Here is a 24,435-nt window from a genome sequence, read left to right on the forward strand (position 1 = left end):
TATTCTCTAGTAAAAAAAACTTTACTATAATAATAGTTTTTGAAGAAAAGTATTATAAAAATTTATTCTCCGAAATTGAAAAAAGAAAAATCTTTTAGAAGAATTATAATCATTAATTGAATGTTTTTTCCTACAATTTTTTTTAATTTATTTATATTTTAATATTTAAAAATTTATTTTAAATTAAAGAGAAACTTATTTTAAATTAAAGAAAAACTTATTTTAAATTTAAAGAAAATCAGCATTAAAATATTTTATGTTTTTTGCAAACTTCGTCTTACTGTTTTTTTTTATTTGTGTTAAAATGATTTTTTCCTGAAAATTAGTTTTTAATATATATTAGTACCACTTTTTTAGATTTAGTTTTACGTAAATGTGTTTTTCCTTTTGAATCATTTTTAAAATTTTAAATAATCAATTAAAATATTTTTTCTGAAGATATTTTAGATTTTAAGAAAAACACATTTTTTATAATTTAAGTAAGAGTAAAGAAATTTTAACTCCTCTCACTCGCTTCTAATTAACTATTATAATATTAGCTAAAACAGTAGTAAAAAAATGCTTAATTTTTATAGTCTTTTATAAATATTTTTATAAAGATTTACTCAAATATTTATTTTTGCAGTATAGTAATTAATATTTAGTTTTTAATCGCATCTTTTGAGAACCATTTAAAACTTTTGAATGCATTTTTTCGTTTATTGATCAAAAATAGTTGAAATGTCTAGCACAGATGTCTAGAAAATAATCCTTGTCCTTTGACCTTTTTTTCCTCCTATTGAGGCGCATCTCATATTTTCTTATCAAGACATCCGATGAAATTTTTTGAAACTTCATCATTCCTTCGAGCATACTTCACAGTTGAACAAGTCAATAACTTCTTATTGACGAAAGTCCCTGACGGGTATTGAGATCAAGAAAGACTATCCTCTTCGTTTTTTTCTCTTCGGCCTTTTTTTGATATGACATATAGAATGACAATAACTCAAAGTTAGGGAAAGGAGTTAGGACTTCTGCTATTGATCAAACAGCAGAACTGAATTAATTTTTCAGCTTATAATAGTTCAGATGCTTTCATATTACTTTAAACTATAATTTCAGTTCATATAGTTATGTGAAAAAATTATATAAATTTTTCATAAACACTTTTTGTTTTGTCCTGACAAATGGAATTGCAATAGCTCTGCATTAGTATATTGCAAATGAAGTGCATTAGAAAATTTTTTTTCTTATTCTTCGTTAGACGTAAAAGAATTATTATATATTCAATTTCTAGTATTTAAATTTACATTAGATAAATCTAATGTAACATTTTAATAACAGCTCAATAGTCTTTTTCTAAATTAATAAGTATATTTATTAATTACTTGTGGTAGTTTATAAATATATTATTTATAAAAATATATAAAATCGTTTGCGCGTAAGATAATTCAAATGGAAAAAAATTTTTATAAAACCAAATAAAATAATAAAAATGAAAAAAAATAGACAGTTTGGTAAACCAGGAGATAGTTTACAAATTCTTGTGTTTTCAGATTTCTCTCAATTTACATATTTCTGCAATTTTATGAAAACTTGTTAGAGCTGTGATTCTCTGCTTATCAAGGTTGTAGAATTAAAATTCTACTCCTTTCAAAGCTTCTAAACTAAAAATCTATTTATAGTAGAATAAGTTAGTGCCATTTTTAATGGAGGGTTATTTTTACCCTTTTTGCCTGCATCATAATCTAATGCTGATTTGAAAATTTATCTGTGAGCGAATAAAGGTAAGCAAGAACAAAAATTAGTTGTGAGATCACAAACTTCCAATTTTGTTTATATTTTAAATTCTGGATTATAGCAAAGGTAAATGATCTGAGGTTGTAATTTATATTTTTTTATATTGATGTTGATTTATTATATTCTTCCTTCACGAGCCAGTTAGAGGTTATTGTTGTTATTTCCTTTCAACCTTTTTTCATTTTGTATTTGGTTTTGCACTTTTTTTTTCTGCTAGTGGGTCAATATTTGTTTCAATTTTTTTTAGTGACAAGTTTAGATTTACGTAATCATGATTACAATGAATAAAGAACATTTTATTGCAAAGAAAAAAAAGGTTAGCAAGAAAAAATATTCTGAGATGGAGGCGAGACAAAGACAAATGATATTTAATCAAATCTGAGATACAATTAAACGGATAACATTCTACACATCTTCCACTGATATAGAGAAAGAAAGGGAAATTAGTGATTACGATTTAAATTAACATTATTTAGCACATTGAATGCTATCTAGTTTCTATATCAACAGTATTAACAATTTTGTAAATTTAATTTTGTTTATTAAATTTTTAATTCCTTAAATGCATTTATAGAAATACCGTCTTGACATTCTTTGACTTATCAAGAGTGCTCACACTGAAATTTACTTACGTAAGTGGGATTATTAATAATTTAATAATCGGCTATAAATTATTTCTAAATGCAATTGTGTCAAATTATAATAATTTCTCATAATTATTCTTTCTAATCAGGAAATCACTGCCTTATATTACATTCAAGATAGATAAATTCTAAAAAGAATGCTATCTAATTCGTATGTCCAAAACTGTATTATAACTGTGTTTAGACGTTATAATAAGTTTCATATTCAATTAAAATGCAATATCTATTTTCCTTGTAAATTGAAGAATTTGAGTGTATTTTTACATGATATAGATTTTGATGTGTCACAAGAAATTACATTAACTAAAAATTAAATAACATATTATTAGTGTATTAAGTGTTGGTCTCATATTTCTTGAGATAATTTTATATTTTACTAAAATACAATTATATTTATTGAGGAATTTAGAAAAATTGAAAGTATTGTGTGTGCTATTTATATGTGTCGTATACAATTACTTTAATTAAAAAATAACGGTAAATATATATGGCACTAGACATGAATGATAAAAAGTCATTTCATGCTAAAATGCTTTATCATTTAATTGAAATGGAATTCCGATTCACAAATTTAGTTGAATGAGTTAATAAATAATATTTTTCAAGGCATTTTTAATAATGAAAGGGATATTATTATAACATATAAAAATTAAAACAGCATATTTATTGCAGTAAAATAAATTTAAATTCATCTGTTGTGTTGAAAATTCAGATTATTAATTTATTCAAATTATTTCCTCTTTTATTAAAACATGATTTCAATTTTTTTCATATTTTATAGGTTATTTTTCGTAAAAGAAAGGCAGAAATATTATTGAAAGCTAAAGAATGAAAAATACTTAAAAAATCGTTTTATCCCTTTTTTTATGAAAATAAACATTTTCTATTAGTGAGAGATTTTCACATTTTATTATATTGTACCCTATTAAGCTATGCGCAATTCTTTATAAATGTTCTTTTTCTAAATGTCAGTCCGAAGTGCTATAACCTAAAGTTAAATTGACATATTTCATTGTTATATGATAGATTTAGTTTAAATAAATATTTTATTTTCTTTACTGACTTCATAATTCATTAAAATACAATTTCTTTTCCAAGTAAAATGCTTTATGATTATCTGTAAAAGTATTCTTAAACTTTTTATATTGTTACCAGAAAAATATTTTTGAAAGGATTAATACAAAAACAGCAAATACTCCAACAAATTTAAAAGCATTTTTTTTCCTCTTAAGCCATGAAATATATTTGTTTCATTCATGAGCAATTCTTATATATATACATACAATAATCCCTCCTGTTCAACAAAGAATTTCGAATGACTAACTTATAAGCTTTTGAAAAAACGTTCTTTAAATAAGCAAAGCATTGCGCTAATTCAATTTTTAGAGATATCACTTTTAAATGCTTGTAATAAATGGATCGTCTTCTTTACTTGTTATTCATTAATCAAAATGCCGAATAAAAATATTTGCGATTGAACGATTTCAAATGAATGTTTTCACTGGAAAGCTATGGGCTTTCCATTCATTTCTTTTCACGCTAAAGTATTTGACAGATGGACAATAAAAGACAAAATTTGCTTCCATTTAATCATGGAATAAAAGTTTTCGGAAATAATAGATGTTTGCCGTGCTTCTGAAAAGAATCCTTTTCAGATTTATGTCTTTAACTTCAGCTTTGAGGAGTGCATCTTCATTTATTAATTCATGGCCAGCATTGTTCGCAAAATATATTATACCTACACCATTTTTATCGATACACGATATGTTTTTACAATGGATTAAATTTATGCTCAAGTGATAAACGTCAAATACATCGCCCTATTGTAATTTTTAAATTTATCGCTTATCTTGAAAAGAATTTAGCAGGACATCACAGCATACTGTAACTCAATAAACATTTGAATAGTGGATAGTCTATAGCTTTTATCTGTACTAGTTGATTTTGTGTGTGATGGCATGCTATTTTTGTAACTGTGATATCAGATAATTTGGATCCATTTATTTTTTGCAAACATTCTCAAACAAAGCATACTAATCTTAATTGTTTTAATTAAACGCAAAATAAATTTTGTGAGTGTGAAAATTATGAAAAAGCATGCTACTTTCATATTCATTTTTCTCAAAAATTTTAGTATCTGCATATATATTTCTACTTATAATAAAGATGAAAGTATTTGTGTGTGCGCGTTGGCACATTGCAAGCCAGACTTTTGATCTAGCCCTGCCAAACTTGGTATATGCATATTTTGGAAGGCATAATCCTTGCGAAACATAAAGGAATCATACACAACAATGCATTTTTTACACCCCCAATTTTATATCAAATTTCAGATCCTCCTTTCTTATAAAATATTATTATTTACAAATGATTATGTTGCAACTATTGAGCTTTTCAGTATTACAAACGAAATTGACGTAATAACTGAAAGAAAGAAAGCCACATTATAGGCATCATTAACGACATAATTTCAAATCATATTTGCCTGTTAAAATTCGTAATGATAAAGCCTAAAGAAAGAAAAAAAATTGAATTATAACTCCTAAAAAATGGTATTCATCCTTTTACCTTGATGAAGAGGTGAAAGGATATTTCAACTTCTTACCTCAAGAGAGCAACATACTCCATACGGATGTCATGGACTACATAAAAAAATTACTTTGAATATGCTATTTTTTCCCAAATGATATTGATAGACTGCGAATTTCGTTATATTATAAGATGATGGCATATGTTAAGAGGTAAAAAGAATAAAGAATGCATTTTTAAAAGATTTTTCAGTGACAACTGAACTACATCTAATGTATATTTTTAATTTTCTAGGTGCTTGGTGTATCGGAGAGGGAATTTCTCGATCAGATGGGGGTGTACTTCGTATCTTTTGTTGGTCATTATGGTTATGATAGAGTTCTCGGGGTTCTGGGCCGTCACATGCGAGACTTCCTCAATGGACTGGACAATTTGCACGAGTACCTCAAGTTCAGCTACCCCAGAATGAAAGCACCTTCCTTCTTCTGCGAGAATGAGACGCCGTCGGGACTGACGCTGCACTACAGGAGCACCAGAAGAGGGTTCCTCTGGTACACCATCGGACAAATTAGGGTAAGCTCCCCTCCTTAAAAATATTTAGTAAAACCCTAGGAGGCTTTAGCCCCAGCTCGTTTCGTTTTCGTTCGCTAACCTCAATGTTGTCCTCGAATCATGTTTGTTCTCAGTCTAGTGCAGTTTCCTGAGGAATTGATTCCCTCCTTCCAGACAGAAAAAGTAAATGGAAACAAACTGTTTTAAAATTGTAATGAAAAAAGCCCAATTCTAAATAAAAAATATTTTAACTTTAATTCAAATTAATGCATATATTATTTTATAAAATAATCATAATTTTCACTTTTTCTGCAGAAATGAAGAATTGAAACATGAAATTAAAAAAATTTTAGATTAAAGAAATGTTTTCTGTTGTTGCTTTTGACACCTATCATAGACAAGCCCGATGAAGAAGTCAGCGATTTTAAGCCGAGTTTTAGTATCTTTTGTTTCAGTTGCGCCATCTAGGGTCAAAAGCAGTTTTAACTACTCTTGCGTCACAGCCTTTTTCACAAGGCGGACTTCATTCCTATATTTCATTCACTCACACATAGAGCGTAATTTAGATCCGTATAAGAGGACGATCACCTCTGATCCGTATCCCTAGTGGTATTGACTCGACTTGGAGAGACTTTGTGACTATGACGGATTTATACGTGCACATGCTACCATGTACGCAAAGAGTCTGCGAAGTTCGAACTCACAATCCAAGGGATGTGAATCCAACGTCCTATCAACCAGATTATCCCGTCTCTGAAACAATTAAAGGCGCAGTATGGCCAAATTTGGCTTTTGCGCCAAAAATCCCCAACTACCTACCTACCTACCTGAAACAATTAAAATATACCTACTAATATAACGATCATGTGAAAATATTACAGTTTAATCATTAATAATCAAACCAACTTTGTTAAAACTCTGATCTTATGACTTTTACATGATCGGAAACTAATCTCACTGAGCTCACCATGTTTATTTGTAAATCATCTTACATCGTTTGATTTACCTTCCATACAATCTTTTTTCCTCTATTATTGGCATATCATATCTAAATTGTAATAGTAAATTTATTGAAAAACAGTCTCAAATTTTTTTTCTCTGCAAAATAATATATATAAAGAATATAGTATTTATATAAAGAATATATATTAATTAGATGATTAGAGAATTGTGACGTCAGAAGAATTTAATTTATCATGCCAAATTGCAGAACGCATGTACACGAAGGAATACAGACGAGAGAAAAGAATGTAACTGTCTGGTCTGTGGATTGACTTTGTCGATAGCGCTTTTCGAAATATTTACATTCAGATAATAGAAATATAGCAGCACAAGGTTTAAATTTGTGGACAGTCATTTACGAAACCCTGACTGTAATTTATGCAAATCGTATAAAATGTAATCGCATTTAATTCAACGGGTTTCCTAAAATTGTCTACGCATTTCCAGCGTAGCCATAACTCAAAATAATTCTGTATATTGCTATATGACTAGAAGATATGTCCTTCTTAAAGGGCTGTTAACCTATTAAAGTACGTGACTACGTTTGAGGTGAATTTTTTAGAAAAGCTTCGAAAAATAGTTGTATTTTTGAATATTTGCATAAAAAAAGATTGAAAGAAACAGCAAAAAACCCAAAATATACCAGTTAAGTGCCAAATTTTTTTTAATGGAAAAGGACCCTTTTTTCTATCTAAAAAGAGGTATAAAACAAAAAACTTCGAGTTTAGAAGTTTATTAAACGATTTTCTTAAAACATTGCAGACAGCTTAAGAAATATATCTTCTAGTTCCTGAACTTAAAAATAAGCTATATTTTAATCCATTCTTTAAATATTGGTTTCGACTAATATGAAATTTTCATATTTTTTTACACATTATGGAGTACAAAAACAACCATGAATTATTTCTAAATGAATAGATTATTTACTTTCTAATTCAGGAACCGCAGAACATATTGACAAATTATGATACCAAATTTCAACAAAAAATATGAATTAGATTTTAATTTATGGCGTTTTGCTTAAGAAAAAGTCTACCATATTTTATATTTGAGAAAATAGAATTTAAAGATGTAAAATATCATTAAACCATATGTAAATGCAAATATTTAAAAAAATCAGTGTAATGTCCAAAAAATAGAAGCGAAAATCTAAGGATTTTATGAAGAATTCTGTTCTACCATTAAAAAAATAAAATCTAAAAAAAAATTCATAATTTTGCAAAAAATCGATTTTTTTGACATAATTATCTTAACAGATGATTGTCGTAGATTAATAAACGAAAACTGTAGTAGAAAATGTAATATTCACTAGCAGAATGTTTAACAAATATTTTAAAAATGGATTATTTACAATAAATTTTAAGTACAAATATGTAGTATAAAGCTCTTTAGAGGTAAATATAACATTGGAAATTTTGTTTCCTTACAACGGTATCTTCTCTAACCAGAATATTCATGAGAGCTCAAATCCAATTTATCACTGAATCAGGTGTGGAATAAATAGCGACCCACTTTAGTCTGTGTATTTTCTGTAGGCGGTTCAAGGTCACATTTTCTACCGCGTTACTGGTACCAGATAACCAATAACAAGGTAGAAAATTTGACCTTGAACCGCCTACAGAAAATACACAGACTGTAATAGAAAAACCTACATGACCAAATGCAAAATATAAATACTGCTGAAGAAAAATATTGGAAATAGAGTCCAATTATAAAATGGTGTATTGAGAATCAGCAGAATCAACTTATTAATCTTTGCTGCAACTCAGCTTAAAAAAATTGAAAAGGAAAAAACAATTTGAAATTTGTGATGTCATAACTAAATTTCATCGTCTTGGTTTTATACATTTCTCCCCTTTGCTAAATTATGTTTCCCTGCAATGTGATTTTCCTTATACATAATGTTCATAATCACCCAAATTAAAACTAATTATTAAAATCGGATTGAAACAAATAGTACTACTAGGAGAAAAATATATATATATATTGTAAATGAAAAATAAAAAAAATAAAAAAATCTGAACGAAAACAACTGATATATCTTCCAAACTGTCTCGTGAAATTAGAATTTAATGAATCAACATAGAATAAAAATAATAAAAAAATGCAGATCTCAGCTCATTGATATGTGCCACAATCCATCGACAATGTAAATAAAACGGGAATTTTACGATTACTTATCTACTTTTTAATCATGCTCAGCTTTATTCGAGCAGTTGAAGAAACATATCTGTGTCACTAAACTGCTTAAAGCAGAGATTAGAATTTCGTATCGGCGAGGATATTTTTAAAATCGGTCCAGTATTACAGACAACACTGGGCAGTTACATATACTGATTATTAGATTCAGATGTTTATCAATTGTTTTATTCATTGTCCACAGGAAGTCGGCAGGCATTTCTACCAGACCGATGTTGTCATCGAGGTGTTGAAAGAAGAAACCATCTTCGACACCCTCCACGTCATGATGCAGCTCTCGTTCGACAACCGAGCTTTCCAGCTGGACAGAAAACAAAACGTGCAGAGAATCGATAAAAACATGATGCCGGTGCAAGCATTTCTGTTTCTGGAGATCTTCCCTTTTTGCATCGTCTTTGATGAGTATCTGGTTATACGAACGATTGGCAACAGCCTGCAAGCTGTGATGCCGAACATTGTTGGCAAGAAATTGACATTGGTTTTCGAACTGACGAAACCTCTCATCGAGTGCACTTGGAGAGCGGTAAGTATAAATTCACTTATTAAACTGCGCATTTCGAAAAATTAAAATTAGTTCGCTGAAAATTAGTGGATAAATCAATTCTTTTATAAGATGGTTTGGATGAATTGTTTCTTGTTGATATCCCACAGGAGAAGAACGATATATATTGATGGTATTGATTTCAAAACATGGAAAATCAAATGAGAAAAAAGGGAAAAAGTATTTTAAAGAAAAATTTGGTGGAAGTTACTGTTTTTGTGTTCTTAGACGCATTTATTAAGTTGGTATTTGTGATTGTTAATATCCATTACACGACTTTCTCTTACGATTCCTTTTTAATAACCATCAAGAGTAAAAATGAATTATTATATGATGGTTTTTTAACATTTTAATTAAATAGCAGGGGCGGCTAAATTATATTACTACGGAGTAACAGTACTTCTATACGTTCCAGTATATAAATGAATTCACTCCTTTACTTAATGTTCCATGTAATATTTAAATCTATCAACAATTTAATACTGTTTATATATCAGCATTTCAATCTTCAAATGACATTAAATTGTTTACAATTTTTGTCAATCCAGAATTATTTCCAAGCAATCCTAATTTCGTTCTACAGTGAATGCACAACACACAGCTATTCATTTTTTGCAGGATTTTTCTGCTTAGTAATTGATTGTAATAACTACATTTGCAGATACTATAAAAAAAATTTATTTTTTGATTTTATACTTTTTTTGAGGAACCAAAAATATAAAAATAAATTAATTAAATAAAGATTATTTAGTGGTAATTGAAAACATTAAAATATTAGCTTTCACCAAATTTTTCTTCAAGAAAGATTTTTGATGAAAATTCCTACTGATACGATCATAGCTCATTGTTGAAGCAAATTTGAAGGAAAAATTTGAAGAAAATGTTTAAAAATCCAAATTAATTTTCCCAATATATTCCCCCTATAAATGTTGTAAAATATAACAGAAGGAGCTTTAAAAATTTTTATGACAAATATATTATTTTGTGTGATTTATACTTATAATTTAAGAAGGCCTGACTTAGTATAAAACATGGGTAATTTCAAGGAAAACAACTTCGTAAAAATATCATTTATATTGACGAATATAAATGATATTTTTATTCGTCAATAATGTAATAATATTATATTTATTACATTATTGACGAATGAGAGCGAAGAAGTAACAATTTGTCTAGAGTGCCGATTACCTTCATAATATTATTCCTTCAGAAATTCTTTTTGTTCAAATGATTAGTGAATTCTTTCAAGTAAATTCTTGGTTCAAATATTTAGACAAATAGATGGGCCCAACTATAACCATATATTATTATAAAGTTACAAAATTATATTAAGTTAAAATATTAAGGAATTTATAAAGTTAAAAAATTAAGAAGCAGGGGGAAAGACGAAAGTTTTCAATGAGTATTTCCCACAAATGAAATTATGCAAACTCATTCCATACCTCTTAGGAATGTTACTTTAAAAAAATGCCGCCAAAGCAGGGTTCACAAGACTCATTAGCTCCAACAAGTGATAATAACAACTGCTGGACGAAATCTCCTGACCCTAAGGGGTGAGACACAAAAGGGAAGCGATTTTACGAGGCAATTAGGGTTCAGCTGGAAAGTTCAAGTGGGGGACGAAATTCAAACTCGTTACTGGTACAACTGTTGTACCGCGCCGTAAGGAAAGGTAAAAATAAATCTGGTACAACTGTTGTACCAGCCGTAAGCTAAAGGTTAGTTGCAGGAGAACACATACACAATTGGGCTTACATAAAAATGATCAGGAAAAAAATGAGTTAGAAAGTTATTAAAGTATAGAGTTCCATTCTTATTCTAATAACTGTGGCAAATAGATATCTAACGTCTATTAATTTGCTGATACTACTCCACCTTTGTTCTCCTGTTACAAGCCATAATTCAAAAATTCAGTGTCTTAAATATATCAAATGTGGTATTGGATTTTGACATAAAATTGACTATAAGTGCAATGTTATGTCAAATTGTTGTTTTGATAGGATGAGAAAAATGTATTTAAAACATGAATTCGATTTTTGAGTACTATTAACGTATGCCAGAGATCAATTGATAAATAACTCTCCAAGGATGACACGATAGATTCAGTAAAAATGCTAAATTCACTCCAAAAGTGAATATTTCGAAACTATTGTAACCAATGCTATGTATAGCGTTCTCTGGTAGGAAAAGTTTATTAGAGAGGAGTATGCGAGAAAGTTTGGGAGAGACTTCACCATTTGTTTTAAGAATAGGTTTTAAGTGAGGAATCTTTGATTTAGCAGGTTTCAAGTTCTTTAAATTGCGTTGTTTGAAATACGAATTTCCAATAATCTCTGATCGAAACTTTTATTTAATCAGAAGTTAAATTCTGAATTATCCTATTCCTAAGTTAATCCTGATTCCTTTTCTAACTAATCTTGAATTAAATCTTCGTTGCTCTAACTTACAATCACATTTACTTAGAGAAGAGATTATCTTTCGCTATTTGTAGAACTAAAACGAATGAGTTTATCTTATTACATATGCTATGTTCTGATTATTTTTACTGTTAATTCATATCATCTTCATGAATGTTTCATTTCTTTCTACAGTTTACAAACGCAATGGAAAGGAATGAACTATTTTTGATAAAATAACTCAACATCTTTCTTGATTGAGAAATAATTGTAAATAAAAGGGGGAAAACTAAAGTTAATGAAAGCAACATAAATATATTTAAATTACTAACTTATTTCTGCTCTTATTTTTAAAAATTATATTTCCTTTTTAAATGCTTTTCGCTTCGTTGAATTTATTCAAATTTTAAATTCCCTTTGTTACTCAATATTCAAATAACTCTTTCGGTTTTGAAAGCGTAAAGAATGAAGAACAAAATCTGTTTATTCTACTAATTTATAATGAGTAAATTTTTATTTTCGCTTGATAAACGTTTCGTCTGAATAAAAGAAATGCTAATAATCAAAAAAAATCATAATTTAAATCAGCAAAATTCCCTTTATTAATTATTTGCCATCTATCTATATATTCTTTTTTGGTCTTGCTAACATCATAAAGTCAAATGCTGTCGCTGAAGCAGAATTTTATTTCTTTTGTTTGTCAAAAATTATTACTCCTCTATAAATTAATCCCTCTCAGGTTTTGAATCTCTGAATATTTCTCTCCGATTTCGATTGGTTAAAAAAAACATTAATTTTAGATATGGTTTACTACTTCTGTCTGCTTACATCAACTTTTTTTTTAAATAATTTTAATAATCAAAGGATTTCCGTTAATGCTGCTATGAAATGATGAAAGTTTCTTAAGAAACATTCATCATTCCTCTTTTGTACTATCGCTGAAATATATCTTTTTTTAATTATTAGAATATAAAATTATTAGATTAAAAAAACTGATTTGCTTCGAATACGAGGATTAGAACTTTTCTCAAATTTATTAAATATATATTTGTGTAGTTTTGAGTTATTTCCTATTCTGTGTTTCTTCTCTGTTCTTATTGTGTGTGTATTTCTAGTTATGAGTAATCTGCTAATTCTTGCGAAAATTATGCTGATGAAATGGAATAATTTATGTTACAGACATTCAATTCTTTTAATGTATTCAGTAGATTTTAAATATTTTGCATAGTAATCCTTGAACGTCAAAACAGTACCGTCTTCAATGCATGATATTTCTGTTTTGTACATGAAATAAAATATTTGCTATTAGATTGTAATACAAAGTTAAAAAGAAATTTTTAAAAAATACAATTTTTTTCTATATCTGAGCTATTTTCTGTGAACTGAAAAATATATTCTTTTCTGCTATTTGACATTCAAGTCAACCGTTAACCATTTCTCCACAACTTCGGTCTAACCAGGTGGTGAAAGTTCTACACTAATGTGCCAATTTGGGGTCGATTTCTGTTTCAGAAGAGGGATAAAGTATATAAAGTAATTAATCACCAAGCATACCTTTGCTTTAGATCCTGAAAGAGAAACGGCGCCATAATCGCCCATTAGAAAAAACTGGTCCAAGGCCGAGTTAGGTCGTGTTTGTAGTGAGAAAGTTAAACTAAAAAAAATTATGCAGAAAATGAATAGAAATATAATTATACGACGAAGATATAATTTTTAATTTATATTTTATTTTAAACGTAAAGAATTTTGAATTTCTACAGGCATTATATTAAATTGTAAGGATTGTTGAAAACTGCATTGATGTTATTTCATTTTCAAATTTCAATTTCCGCCTATTGGCAAATTTATCCTAGAATTTGAAACTTATCTTTTATTATAGTAATAAAGGTAGGTATGTATGGCATACGATATGTGGTATTCGATATATTTTTCATCTAGATCGTTACATTTATCATGTACGCGTGCATCCGTACAATCGGGTCAACAATTTGCTCAAGAATCTGGTCAACAATTTGCTATATTTCTACAATTTTAATTCAAGCCATCATATAAAATTTAATGCTTCTAGTACATACCGTTTTTAATTTAATTTGAAATAAAATAGAGGGGGAAAGGTATTAATGATGCTGACTAAAATTTACTATTAATGTAAATGAACAATTTTTCTCACGTTTGTTCCTTGAAGAAAAAATTTTCTTTTCTTTCCCTATTTAGATAATTTTTTCTGATTAGAATACTGTTAAAAACATTTTGATATTTTGTAGGATACCACAACTTTAATATCCTGTAAATTATCTCAAAATATGCTGCAAGCTATAGTCAATGACTTCAGTTTGTAACATTATCAATAATGTAGTTTCTTATAAAAATTACCAGATACCCTGAAATAATTTAAGGAGTAAAATAATTAAAGCAACGATAATTGTTTTCATTTTTGAAATAAAATAAATTTCAAAAAAAACCTGTAAACAGACTTTTATTAGAATGCTAAAAATAGAAATTCATGTTTCAGTTATCGGAATGGCATTTATTGTAAATACTGTATTCAAGAGTAAAAAGTAAACAATGGAAATTATTTACAGAAGCTGTGTGCCTACGCATTCAACTGACTTTGAAAGACTCAATTCATTTTGACTAACGAAATATAGTTTTAAGCAACATAAAAAGCAACTTTAATAAACAAAAAAGGTCAAAAAATTTAATTAATGAGTATCGCACTTGATCTGAATACGGATAAAAATGGTAAAATGACTATCAAAGGTACAAATATTTTATTTTCCAATTGTATACAACTCAAAAACAGAATGTTGCCACACTATTTCCTAACTTTTATTTTTTATAATAGATTTGAAAAACAATTTGTTCACATTCACCACTAGATGGCATCACGTATATGAAATGTAAATAAAACTAAATGAATAAATTGTTTGATAACTAAGTCATGAAATTATTGAATCAGTATATATTATCTACAAAAAAATTTAAGTTTTTTTAACTCCAGAACATCAGGAAACGAATAAATAATCTTTACGCCACTTTTAACAACAAACAAATACTTTTTAATCTATTACAGTTTCATAAATATGAAACATGTCAAATTAAATAAAAATGGGTAAAAGAGTTTGAAAATTTCTTACACTTTGCTTGTTTTTCAGTTTCAGCATTTCTTTCTCAAAATTAAATGAAATTACCATCACAAAATGACAAAATGGTAAAAAAATAGCACTTAAGTATTTGTTAAACTTTAAAAACTGCCATTTCTAGTGCATATATCTTCTTTAAACATAACTGCTATTAAAATAAGCTTAAAATGAATTTGGAAAATGTGAAATGCCTCTTTTAACCTTTAATAAATAATATTTATTTTTTAACTGGCAGTCATTTTGAAACAGTGTTTTTTTATTATTATGCGTCGCTAACGTTGTTTTCTATTTTCTTTCGAGCTAATTGGGTTCAAACACACATTCTCTTGACATGGTTCTCATTACGAATGGGTTCATAAAATAAACTACCCAGTAATTATTTCAATTTTCTTTATTTCTCATTTTGGCAGGATATTTGAATAATCTATTATGTTAGTGTTGATATAAATATTTTAAAGAGTTGCTCAAAAACTTAGTTGTTGTTTAAACAAACAATGTAAATGTTTTATTTTCAGTTCTATGCATAAAAAGTTATGTTAATATATTTGTTTGATGTTTGTTTTACAATGTAATAAATACATTTTTGGATTCAAACACAATAGATATTTAACTTAAAGCGGGTAATACATAAAATTTTTTATCATCCATGTATTTTTCCGTTTTTGTATTTATTTTATCATCCATGCATAAAAATACTTTTGTGCGATAATTTTCTACGGAATTTATTGAGGAAAATGTTAAAAATTGAAATAATTCGTAGTTATTCGAAAATTTAATTAATATTTCGAAGAAAACCGTAATTAGCGAGAATATATTAAAATCTAACTACGTTACCGAAATAGCAGCTAGGGTTCAATATTTACACTGTAAGCGTTACGATTATTATATCAAGCAATTTACAGAGTCTTCTAAAGTAAAAATGTTATTATATTAAAAAAGTATGCAACAGCAATATATGAACGTTTTTTGGTAGAAATTTTTTAAACGCAACACAGCATGGATATATTGCGTTTAAAAAAATGCCACTAATACCAAATGTTAGTGTTTTGGGAAGATAATGAAACACTAAAATCGGTGCAATTTTAAAAGCCCTGAAATTTAAAATGTGTGCTGTTACAGAATCTTTTCTTATATCTATCTATACTTATAATAAAGCTCAATGTGTGTGTGTGTGTGTGTGTGTGTGTGTGTGTGTGTGTGTGTGTGTGTGTGTGTTATCGCTCTACAGGCCAGGTCATTTGACATACAGCTATCAAATTTGGTACATGTATACCTTAGAGGTCGGGAATGTGCACCTGGAGTCCCTTTTTTTGAAATTTTAATTATTAATTAAAAACTAACTTTCCCTCCAAAAAAATCTTCCATTTTCCCCACCGCCAACTTTTTCGCCAAAAAAATCTTCCATTTTCCCCATCGCCAAATGAGTAAGGCTCAGTTTTTTTTTCTCCCAACAGGAATGAGGCTAGAGTGACGTTTTTCGGCGGATTATTTCAAACGATTCTGTTTATTTTCTTAATGTTTTATGCATTTAAAATGAAACATTGTTAATTAATCCATGTTTCAGATTCATTCTGAAGTACTTTTGAATTAAAATAACACAGAATAAAGGAAATTAAAAATGTATAATCTGCATAGCGTTACCCCAACTGGCGTAGAAAAATTCACGCATTTGCGTTACCGTAATTGGGTAAGAAAATTCACGCATGCGCATTGCGTTCCGATTGTTTCCATGACAACCATTATCAACGGACGATTTAAATTATTTTTAGGTTAGTTGCATGCTTTTGTAAGTGAATTGTATTTATGTTAGTTATATATTTTTTGTATATGCTTATAGTTTTAAGTACATCGTTTTTTAAGTAGTTTTTTTTTTATCTGTTTTCAATGATTTAAATTATTTTTAGTTTAGTTGCATGCTTTTGTAATTAAATTGTATTTATGTTAGTTATATATATTTTTTGTATATGCTTATAGTTTTAAGTACATCGATTTTTAAGTAGTTTTTTTTAACCTGTTTTCGACCGATTATTTTAAACGATTTATTTTATTTTCTTAGTCTTTGATGCATTTAAAATGAAACATTGTTAATTAATCGATCTGTTCATGAGGAATCTGAGAAAATTTTGTGTACAAATTCTTGAGATATTACATAAATTAAGAAAGATATTCTTTAGTGCCCATAAAGTTTAAACGCTCAGTGACTCTATTATCAGTAATCATATTATTAAAAAAAATGCTTTGTTTCAGTAAAAAATATTATTATATTAATTGCAGATTAATCATATCCACTTTAATTTAAAGCATAAATTCTACTAGGGGTAACAGAAAATGAGAGCGATACATATCACGTTATGACTGAAGGCCTTTATAATATTATGAGGGAATTATATGACTATCAAAATTTGAAGTTTTAAAATATTTTGCTGAAGAATCTATTAAAGTTGGAATTGCGTAAAATATTTAATGGTACGACCGGAGTTTAACCCCCTGCTTGGGATAATTTTTAAAAATCGGCAACAACGGCCTTGCGAAATGTTCAAAAGCAAAGGAGCAGATGTTCAATTATAGTGCATAATAAAGATTGCCAGCTTTGTCGCGTTATCGCAACTTGGCGAAGAAGGGGGTTAAACTCCGGTTCAACCTATTTAATTATTAAAATTTAAACGAACATTAAGATTGGCGAACCGGCTGGTCGCCAAAGGCGGCTAGTATATAATATAATATAATATCAAATATATTATCCATTCATAATATCTATTGTGAATGGATTAATTTATTTGAAATTTTCACGAGATGTTTACTTTAGTAAAAGTTAAAAAGTGAAATATATTTAAAAGCTTCATTTCTTTTACCAAAGAAATGTAAACAGATAAACGTAATTTATAAAATTTTGCTTTATTAATATGTCTGTAGAAATATATTTCATCTAAACAGGTTTATAATTTAAGTCTAATGCTTAAGAGCGGTTATTAATTGAATTTCCTCGAAAGTGAATGGATTAATGCTACATTTTGAAGCTACTAGGAAGATTGGGGATGCATCAAATAATTTGGAATAGAAGATGGCGGAATGACGAAAATGTGTGCTGTTACGTTCAATGTATGTGCTGACGTTCAACATGTCAAATTTTTTAACCTTCAGCGACCAACTCGGCATATATATATATATATATATATATATATATATATATATATATATATATATATATATATATATATATATATATATATATATATATATATAATATCTTGGAAAATGAAAATATGGATCTCGAGGCGAATTTTTTGCAATTTTAAGTAGAACTTTAATTCATTAAAATTTAAATGAATTTTTAGAATCCCCCCAATAACTTCCGAAATTATTATTGTGTAAAAATAAATTTTAAACCTTTTTAAAATTTAAAAATTTTTGTCTTTAATTTTACCAATCTGATAGTCGTTCAAAATGTTTCTGAACCTTAGCAATATTTTAAAATTTGTTTTGTTTTTTTCCCAACAATACATTAATTACAATTTTTGTCCTGAAATTTTCAAAGTGTTTTCCTTATTTCATCAAATATTTAATGTTGTGTTTTTCTTCCATTGTTGAAAGCTAAAGAAAAAAAGGAATCTATTTGCAGATTCTGTCTGAAAGAATTCTGTGTAGTTTACGTTATAAACAACAACAACAAAAAAAAAAAATACAATTCCACAGAAATTAGAAAATAGATTAACCGCATATTTACTTTTTTAATATCGCTATGATATCATGGAACTGGTTTCCATTTGAAAGGTTCAAATACACAATGAATAAAACAAGTGCAAAACATTTAAAATAACAGGACATTTCAAACTGACAATTTGAGGGAATTGCGGACATGAAGCGGTTTAAATAAAATTAAATATAAACAATGTCTCCGATGCACTAGTTAGTCACCAAAGGCAACTACTTATATAATGTTGTGAATATTGTTTAACCCTTTCTAGGGACGTGGTAAGTATGCTTCCCACCAAAATTATCGATCTTCGAACAAAGTAATGAAGATTGACATAAGTTCTGACATATTTTTCAATACAAGAGAGAAACTTAGATGGTTCAGTTCCTTATCTCCCGCAAAATTCCGTGTTTTGATTTGTTACTGAATTATTAATTAACCAAATTAATTAATGAATCAAATTAAATTTATCTAATAAGTTAAATGAATCTCTTTTCTTAAGCCAATCTCAATTCTAAAAATATTTTAATATACCACAACTAGAAAAAAAATGGCCCTTTAAAGGGTTAATATATTGTACATTATATATGTATATTATTATTCGTCGATACAAAGCAGAACGGAGAGGCCTTGAAAATCAAGATACCTACGTTTTTATTTATCTTTGGTGAATTTATTTTTTTCTCTTTTTAATTTGGTATATTTAAAAAAAGTAAAAAAAGAAAGAAAGAGACTGACATTCTTGAATACATGATTTTAATTATTTAAGATTGTCTTTAACACATTTTCTTTGGATAATAATTTGATAGGTTATCACCAGAAAAATAAATCAGAATGAGTTCCTTAAAGAATCAGAAACAAATCTTTTGAAGTGAAAGATAATATTAGATTCTTAAAAACAATATTCATTGATATCTGTGTGTTTTGATTATCACTTTCCACTACGCTAAGATTTTTTCGCTTCGAATATCAAGCAAAATCAATTCTACACCACATTCTATAAGTAAAGCCCCTTTAGAAGTATACTGTAAAGTCAACAGACAACACTCACAGCAGTTCAGCTCATTTTATCCACTGTGTCAAGTGAGCAAGCTATACAGGAATGAATCCCAAAGATACAAAAAGCTCACTAAAGGATCGGTGGCGAAATGAACAAAGTATCGTGTAATATGCATCCGGCAGATGCAGTTCATTCCGAACAACATCGGTTACTGCTGAGGGGAGATAGGTATTACAACAAGCCTTTCCCCTGCTTATTTAGGGGGAAGATATTGAGAGAGTTTTAGGAAATGCGCCGCTTTTATGTTATCTATCAGATATGAATATCTTTTATGCGGGGAAGGAATATTTGAAGACATAAAGTATAGAGACTTATATGAGAACAGTGTACCCGTATTCTCCGTACATCATTATTGCTGGATTACTGAATGTACAATTTTATACAAAAGAACAGCACAAAAAAAATCAGATTAAAAAAACAAAAATAAACAACCATTAATTACTCGTTTTTATAATGAACTAAATAGAGGAAAGCATTTTTTTTATCATAAACATTCTAATGGTCAAAACAAATTGCAAAAGCATAAGATACTGACAGAGATTACAAAATGATTTGTAATTTTATTTATATTCTTAATCAGCCATATTTGGGTATCAGCTAGTTAATTCACTGTTGTTAAAATTTCTAAAAAATAACTAGTTGCCTTTGACGACCAGCTGGTTCACCGTGCATATTGATTATGTATGATTTCAGATAAATCGTTTGGATGTAATTTTATGATCGGCCAAATTATTAAGCATTAAAAGTGGCTTAATTTAACTGTCTTTTGCATGGTCTTTATAAATTTTGTACACGAACTTTTCTAGAAGAGATTGGCCGCAAGATATCATAGCGTTTTTAGAAACGTAAATATCCGATTTATCCAGCTTCTAAATTTTGAGATATTGTGACTTCACTTTGGTCTTGTAAACTACACAGATATTAAACTGAATTCTCCTTCTTTAGTTTTCATCAATGGAAAAAAAAATCACGTGATCAGATATTGATGAAGCTCAGAAAACGATTTGTACTTCGGGAGAACAATATAATCTTTTGTTAAAAATAAAACAAAAAAAATCTAAATTTTAGCAGAACTTTGCACGACTTATTTAAGACATTATCAATATGAATTTGTTTTTCAATTTTGAAATGGTGTAACATTTGTTTTTGGGTGATGATATTTTTCGACGTTATAGCGATGAAACGCCAAATTTCAGTTTAATTTCTAATTTTAAATTTTAAAAAAGGCTCCGAGGTGCAGATTTTCAATTTTCGAAGTGCATGTGCGCCATTTTGGTAGCTTTATGTCAGATGATCTGGTCTGCACTTCACCAATATATACACGCACACACTGTTTAAAAATCTATTTCATTGGGTAATATTTGTAAAAGTTAGCGTGAAAAACGCTGTCATTTTGCTTATTTTTTAATTAATCAAAATTCTTATTAAAATTCTCAGCAAATCGCTCGGAAATGCGCATTTACACTTTCCAAAGCATATTACGCCTAATTTCGCAACTCTTGGTCAAATGGTCATGCATATATAACATTCATTACTTTTTATTAATAAGGTTACGTGTTTAATTTATAAATATACGAATATTATAATTTATAAGTATTCTTCTTCAATTTATAAGAAAATGGAAGAGAAATCCTCCTGATGTTCATCTTTTAAATTAATTCTTACTTTGATTTCATTAGTGATTAATATATCAAAACTTTTATATTTAAATACACAAGTCAAGCAATATCATTTTATGTAAAAATGGTAATTTTACTACAATCAGCCTTCTGAACAATTCAGGCTAGGCTACTTTCTATTTGATATTAATAAAGAAAAACTAGAATAATGAAAATTAAGGAGATACCATTGAAGTTTAATCTTACATCCAGTATGAAAATACATTAATTATCGTAAAGTAATGAATATTTCTATAAATATGCTTTTAGTTTGGTATTTGTTATATTTAATATGCCATTATTTGTAAAAATATCACCACGAAGGAAGGTGTCGTTTCAAATCATTGAAAATCGAACATCATATTATGTGAAAGTGTAATTATTTGCAAATTAATTCATTTGGAGCTCATAATTGATATTGATCAAACTCATTAAGATTTCCATCTGTATCTTTTTAAATCAGTATTTGATCAGTACATATACTATCTGCAAGAAAAATAATACATGAGAACATTTGGAAAGAAAATTCATATGCTTTCATTCGTCCTAAAACTTCTATTTCCTTGAATATTTTACTTTTTTTTTAAGATCGTTGTCTTAGAAATTAAATAATATATAGTATAATATATACTTCATCAAAATTTAGATAGTGAATAATTATATATTCGATGACAAGTAACTAGATATTCGATGCATTGCCCTAAACGACGATATATATTCTTTGCTTGCTTTAATTGTAAACATGCAGAACTTCAAATACCATTTGGACTTTTGCTTGTTTTTCTGCACTTGTTTGTACATTCAATACATTTTATATATAAGTAATTAATGATACTATAATAATGATTTTAATAGCTCGATGAAAGCATACATAGCAGTCTGCTTCTTTTATATTTCAATACATTATATTATATATATAAATAATTAATGACATTTTAATTTATTTAATAATGATTTTAATAACTAAATCTATATTAAAATCTGCTTCTTTTATATTTCAATACATTTTATATATAAGTAATTAATGATACTTTAATTTCTTTAATAAGGATTTTAATAATTCGATGTAAACGCACATAGAAGTCTGCTTCTTTTGTATTTCATATATTTCTCCTCTGCTTCTTTTATATTTCAATACATTATGTATAAATAATTAATGAAAATTTAATTTCTTTAATATTGATTTTAATAATTGGATGTAAACATATATTGGAGTTTTACTGTTATATATTTATTTACTTTTTCCTTGGCAATTAGCCAAATATTATTGTTTAATCGACCTGTCTGTAGAGATTCTTAGTCTAGTGTTCTAGAATCAGAAGCAATTGAGTTAGTATAGAAAGTTTTTTTAATCATATCATATACACTTTTTTAATCAATTATGCTATATTTCTCGCTCTAAAATTTACATAAGAAAAAGAAAGAAATGTTAAATGAAAGTAAATAATTTGAAGTAAATATTTTTGCATACTGTGCATTATTGGATGTTTTATACATACTTTACTAAAGATTATATGCACTTATTATGAACAAAGGATGAACTGAAATGATATTTTAGACTTTAATAAATATTATTGTTACGTAGTCTGATTTTGAATTAAGTTTTAATAGTTCCTATTTGAAAACAGACTTCCTAGATTTTCTCCCCTAAAACGTTTTTATTCATTTCTAAAAAATTCAATTTTAAATAAAATAATTATGCCAGAGAAGGTTTTTTTTTAATATTATTGTTGAAAAGGATGTGAATTGTTAAATTATCAGCAAGAAGAAGAGACTATTTGCTAGAATTAAATGATATTCTGCGTTTTCTGCCTATAGAATGAATTAATGCTCCTTTTGTGACTTTGCAGGAAATTTATTTTAAGCTTTGTTGTATGGAAAGATGTTGCGAGGGGGGCACTCACTTGTAGTGTAATCTTCCGTCTAGTAGTAATCTAGTACTAAACACCAAAAAGAATCAGAATTAAAATGGAACATGACACCTAGAGGAAATATGAAAATAATTGTATGATGTCATTTGAAGACGAAAAAAATTCAATTTTTGAGCAAGAAGTTTCATTTACCCACATATTTCAATACAACTTGTGATCAGCAGTAGAGTGCTAAAAGAAATAAAAGATGGTAATGACATGTACGAGACATGTATATATGAAACATGAGCAAGACATGAGTACATGTATTTTTACACCAATAACATTGGCGCTTATGAATACTATTGTATATTCTACAAAGATATAAAGCGTATTCCCTACTCTTAAAGATATGGGATATAGTGTAAATATTTGTGGTTATATCGATCAATTGAATAATAATTTTCGGTATGCCCATAAAATTTTCAAAAGAAAAGATTTAGTAAAAAAAGGTCAGTGGATTATGGAATCAGGAAACTTGGAAATCCTATAAAAATCAGACTATCACCTATGAATTCTCTTAGCCAGTCCTCCTCTTTGAATATCTAAAATCGAAATGAAAATACATGTCGTAAAAACATTAGTTGAGACCATATCATAAATAAATTACACGTATTACTATTAAGCAGTCAGTATATTAAATAAAATAACAGGAAGAATTCATGCATCTTAGGCGTTTCTTATATCAATCATCGTTAACAAATAAATGCGAAAATTCATCAATCGTCTGGTATATCCCTCCTCTTTCATCTAGAACTACTGCCTGTGTCTGTGGTTTTATTCTTTATAATTACTAAAAGTGGTGTTTACGGTAGAATTTTGATGTAAATTTCCGTTCCACTTGAAGTTTTTTAACAACTCTATGAGCTTATTTCGTATTATTTAAACTAACTGTATTTCAAAAGTTGTCGTCAACAGTCGGATATATTATTCACATGGATATGAACCACGTTTTTAAAGGAGTGATTTCAGTATTTGAAAATTACGTTCAACTAGATTAATATTCTTCTAGATATGCGATGACCTATTGAGCTGGAAGACATTACTTTATTAATTATTGAAGTAAAACGCAGCACTTGCCTGCATAAATAAAATAAAAAATTGAAATGAATGTCATATGTAGGGATTGCAATACCGGACCAAAATTTCAATACCGGTATTCGGTATTTTTTAAATCTTAATACCGGGATACCGGTATTAGAAATTTTAGAAAAAGAAAAAAAAACACAGGTGTTTCCTTGTTTTATTTGCCAGTTTTATAAGAGAGTGTAAATATCACAAAAAATAATTTGTAACTTATAAATTATAACAGCATATAATCACAAAAA

General features: G+C 27.9%; 1 protein-coding gene across 2 annotated transcripts in view; it reads left to right on the forward strand.

Moving 5' to 3' along the window:
- Window positions 1-24,435, forward strand: part of LOC129981733 (soluble guanylate cyclase 88E-like) — a 283,599-nt gene that overhangs the window by 147,867 nt on the left and 111,297 nt on the right. For both annotated transcript variants that reach the window (XM_056092694.1, XM_056092695.1), the window contains exons 2-3: window positions 5,247-5,525; window positions 8,890-9,228. In XM_056092694.1, coding sequence (XP_055948669.1) covers window positions 5,247-5,525; window positions 8,890-9,228 — 618 coding nt within the window. The remainder of the gene's footprint in view (window positions 1-5,246; window positions 5,526-8,889; window positions 9,229-24,435) is intronic.

The sequence above is a fragment of the Argiope bruennichi genome, chromosome 8 (genome assembly GCF_947563725.1).
Source record: "Argiope bruennichi chromosome 8, qqArgBrue1.1, whole genome shotgun sequence".
NCBI classification, from domain to species: Eukaryota; Metazoa; Arthropoda; class Arachnida; order Araneae; family Araneidae; genus Argiope; species Argiope bruennichi.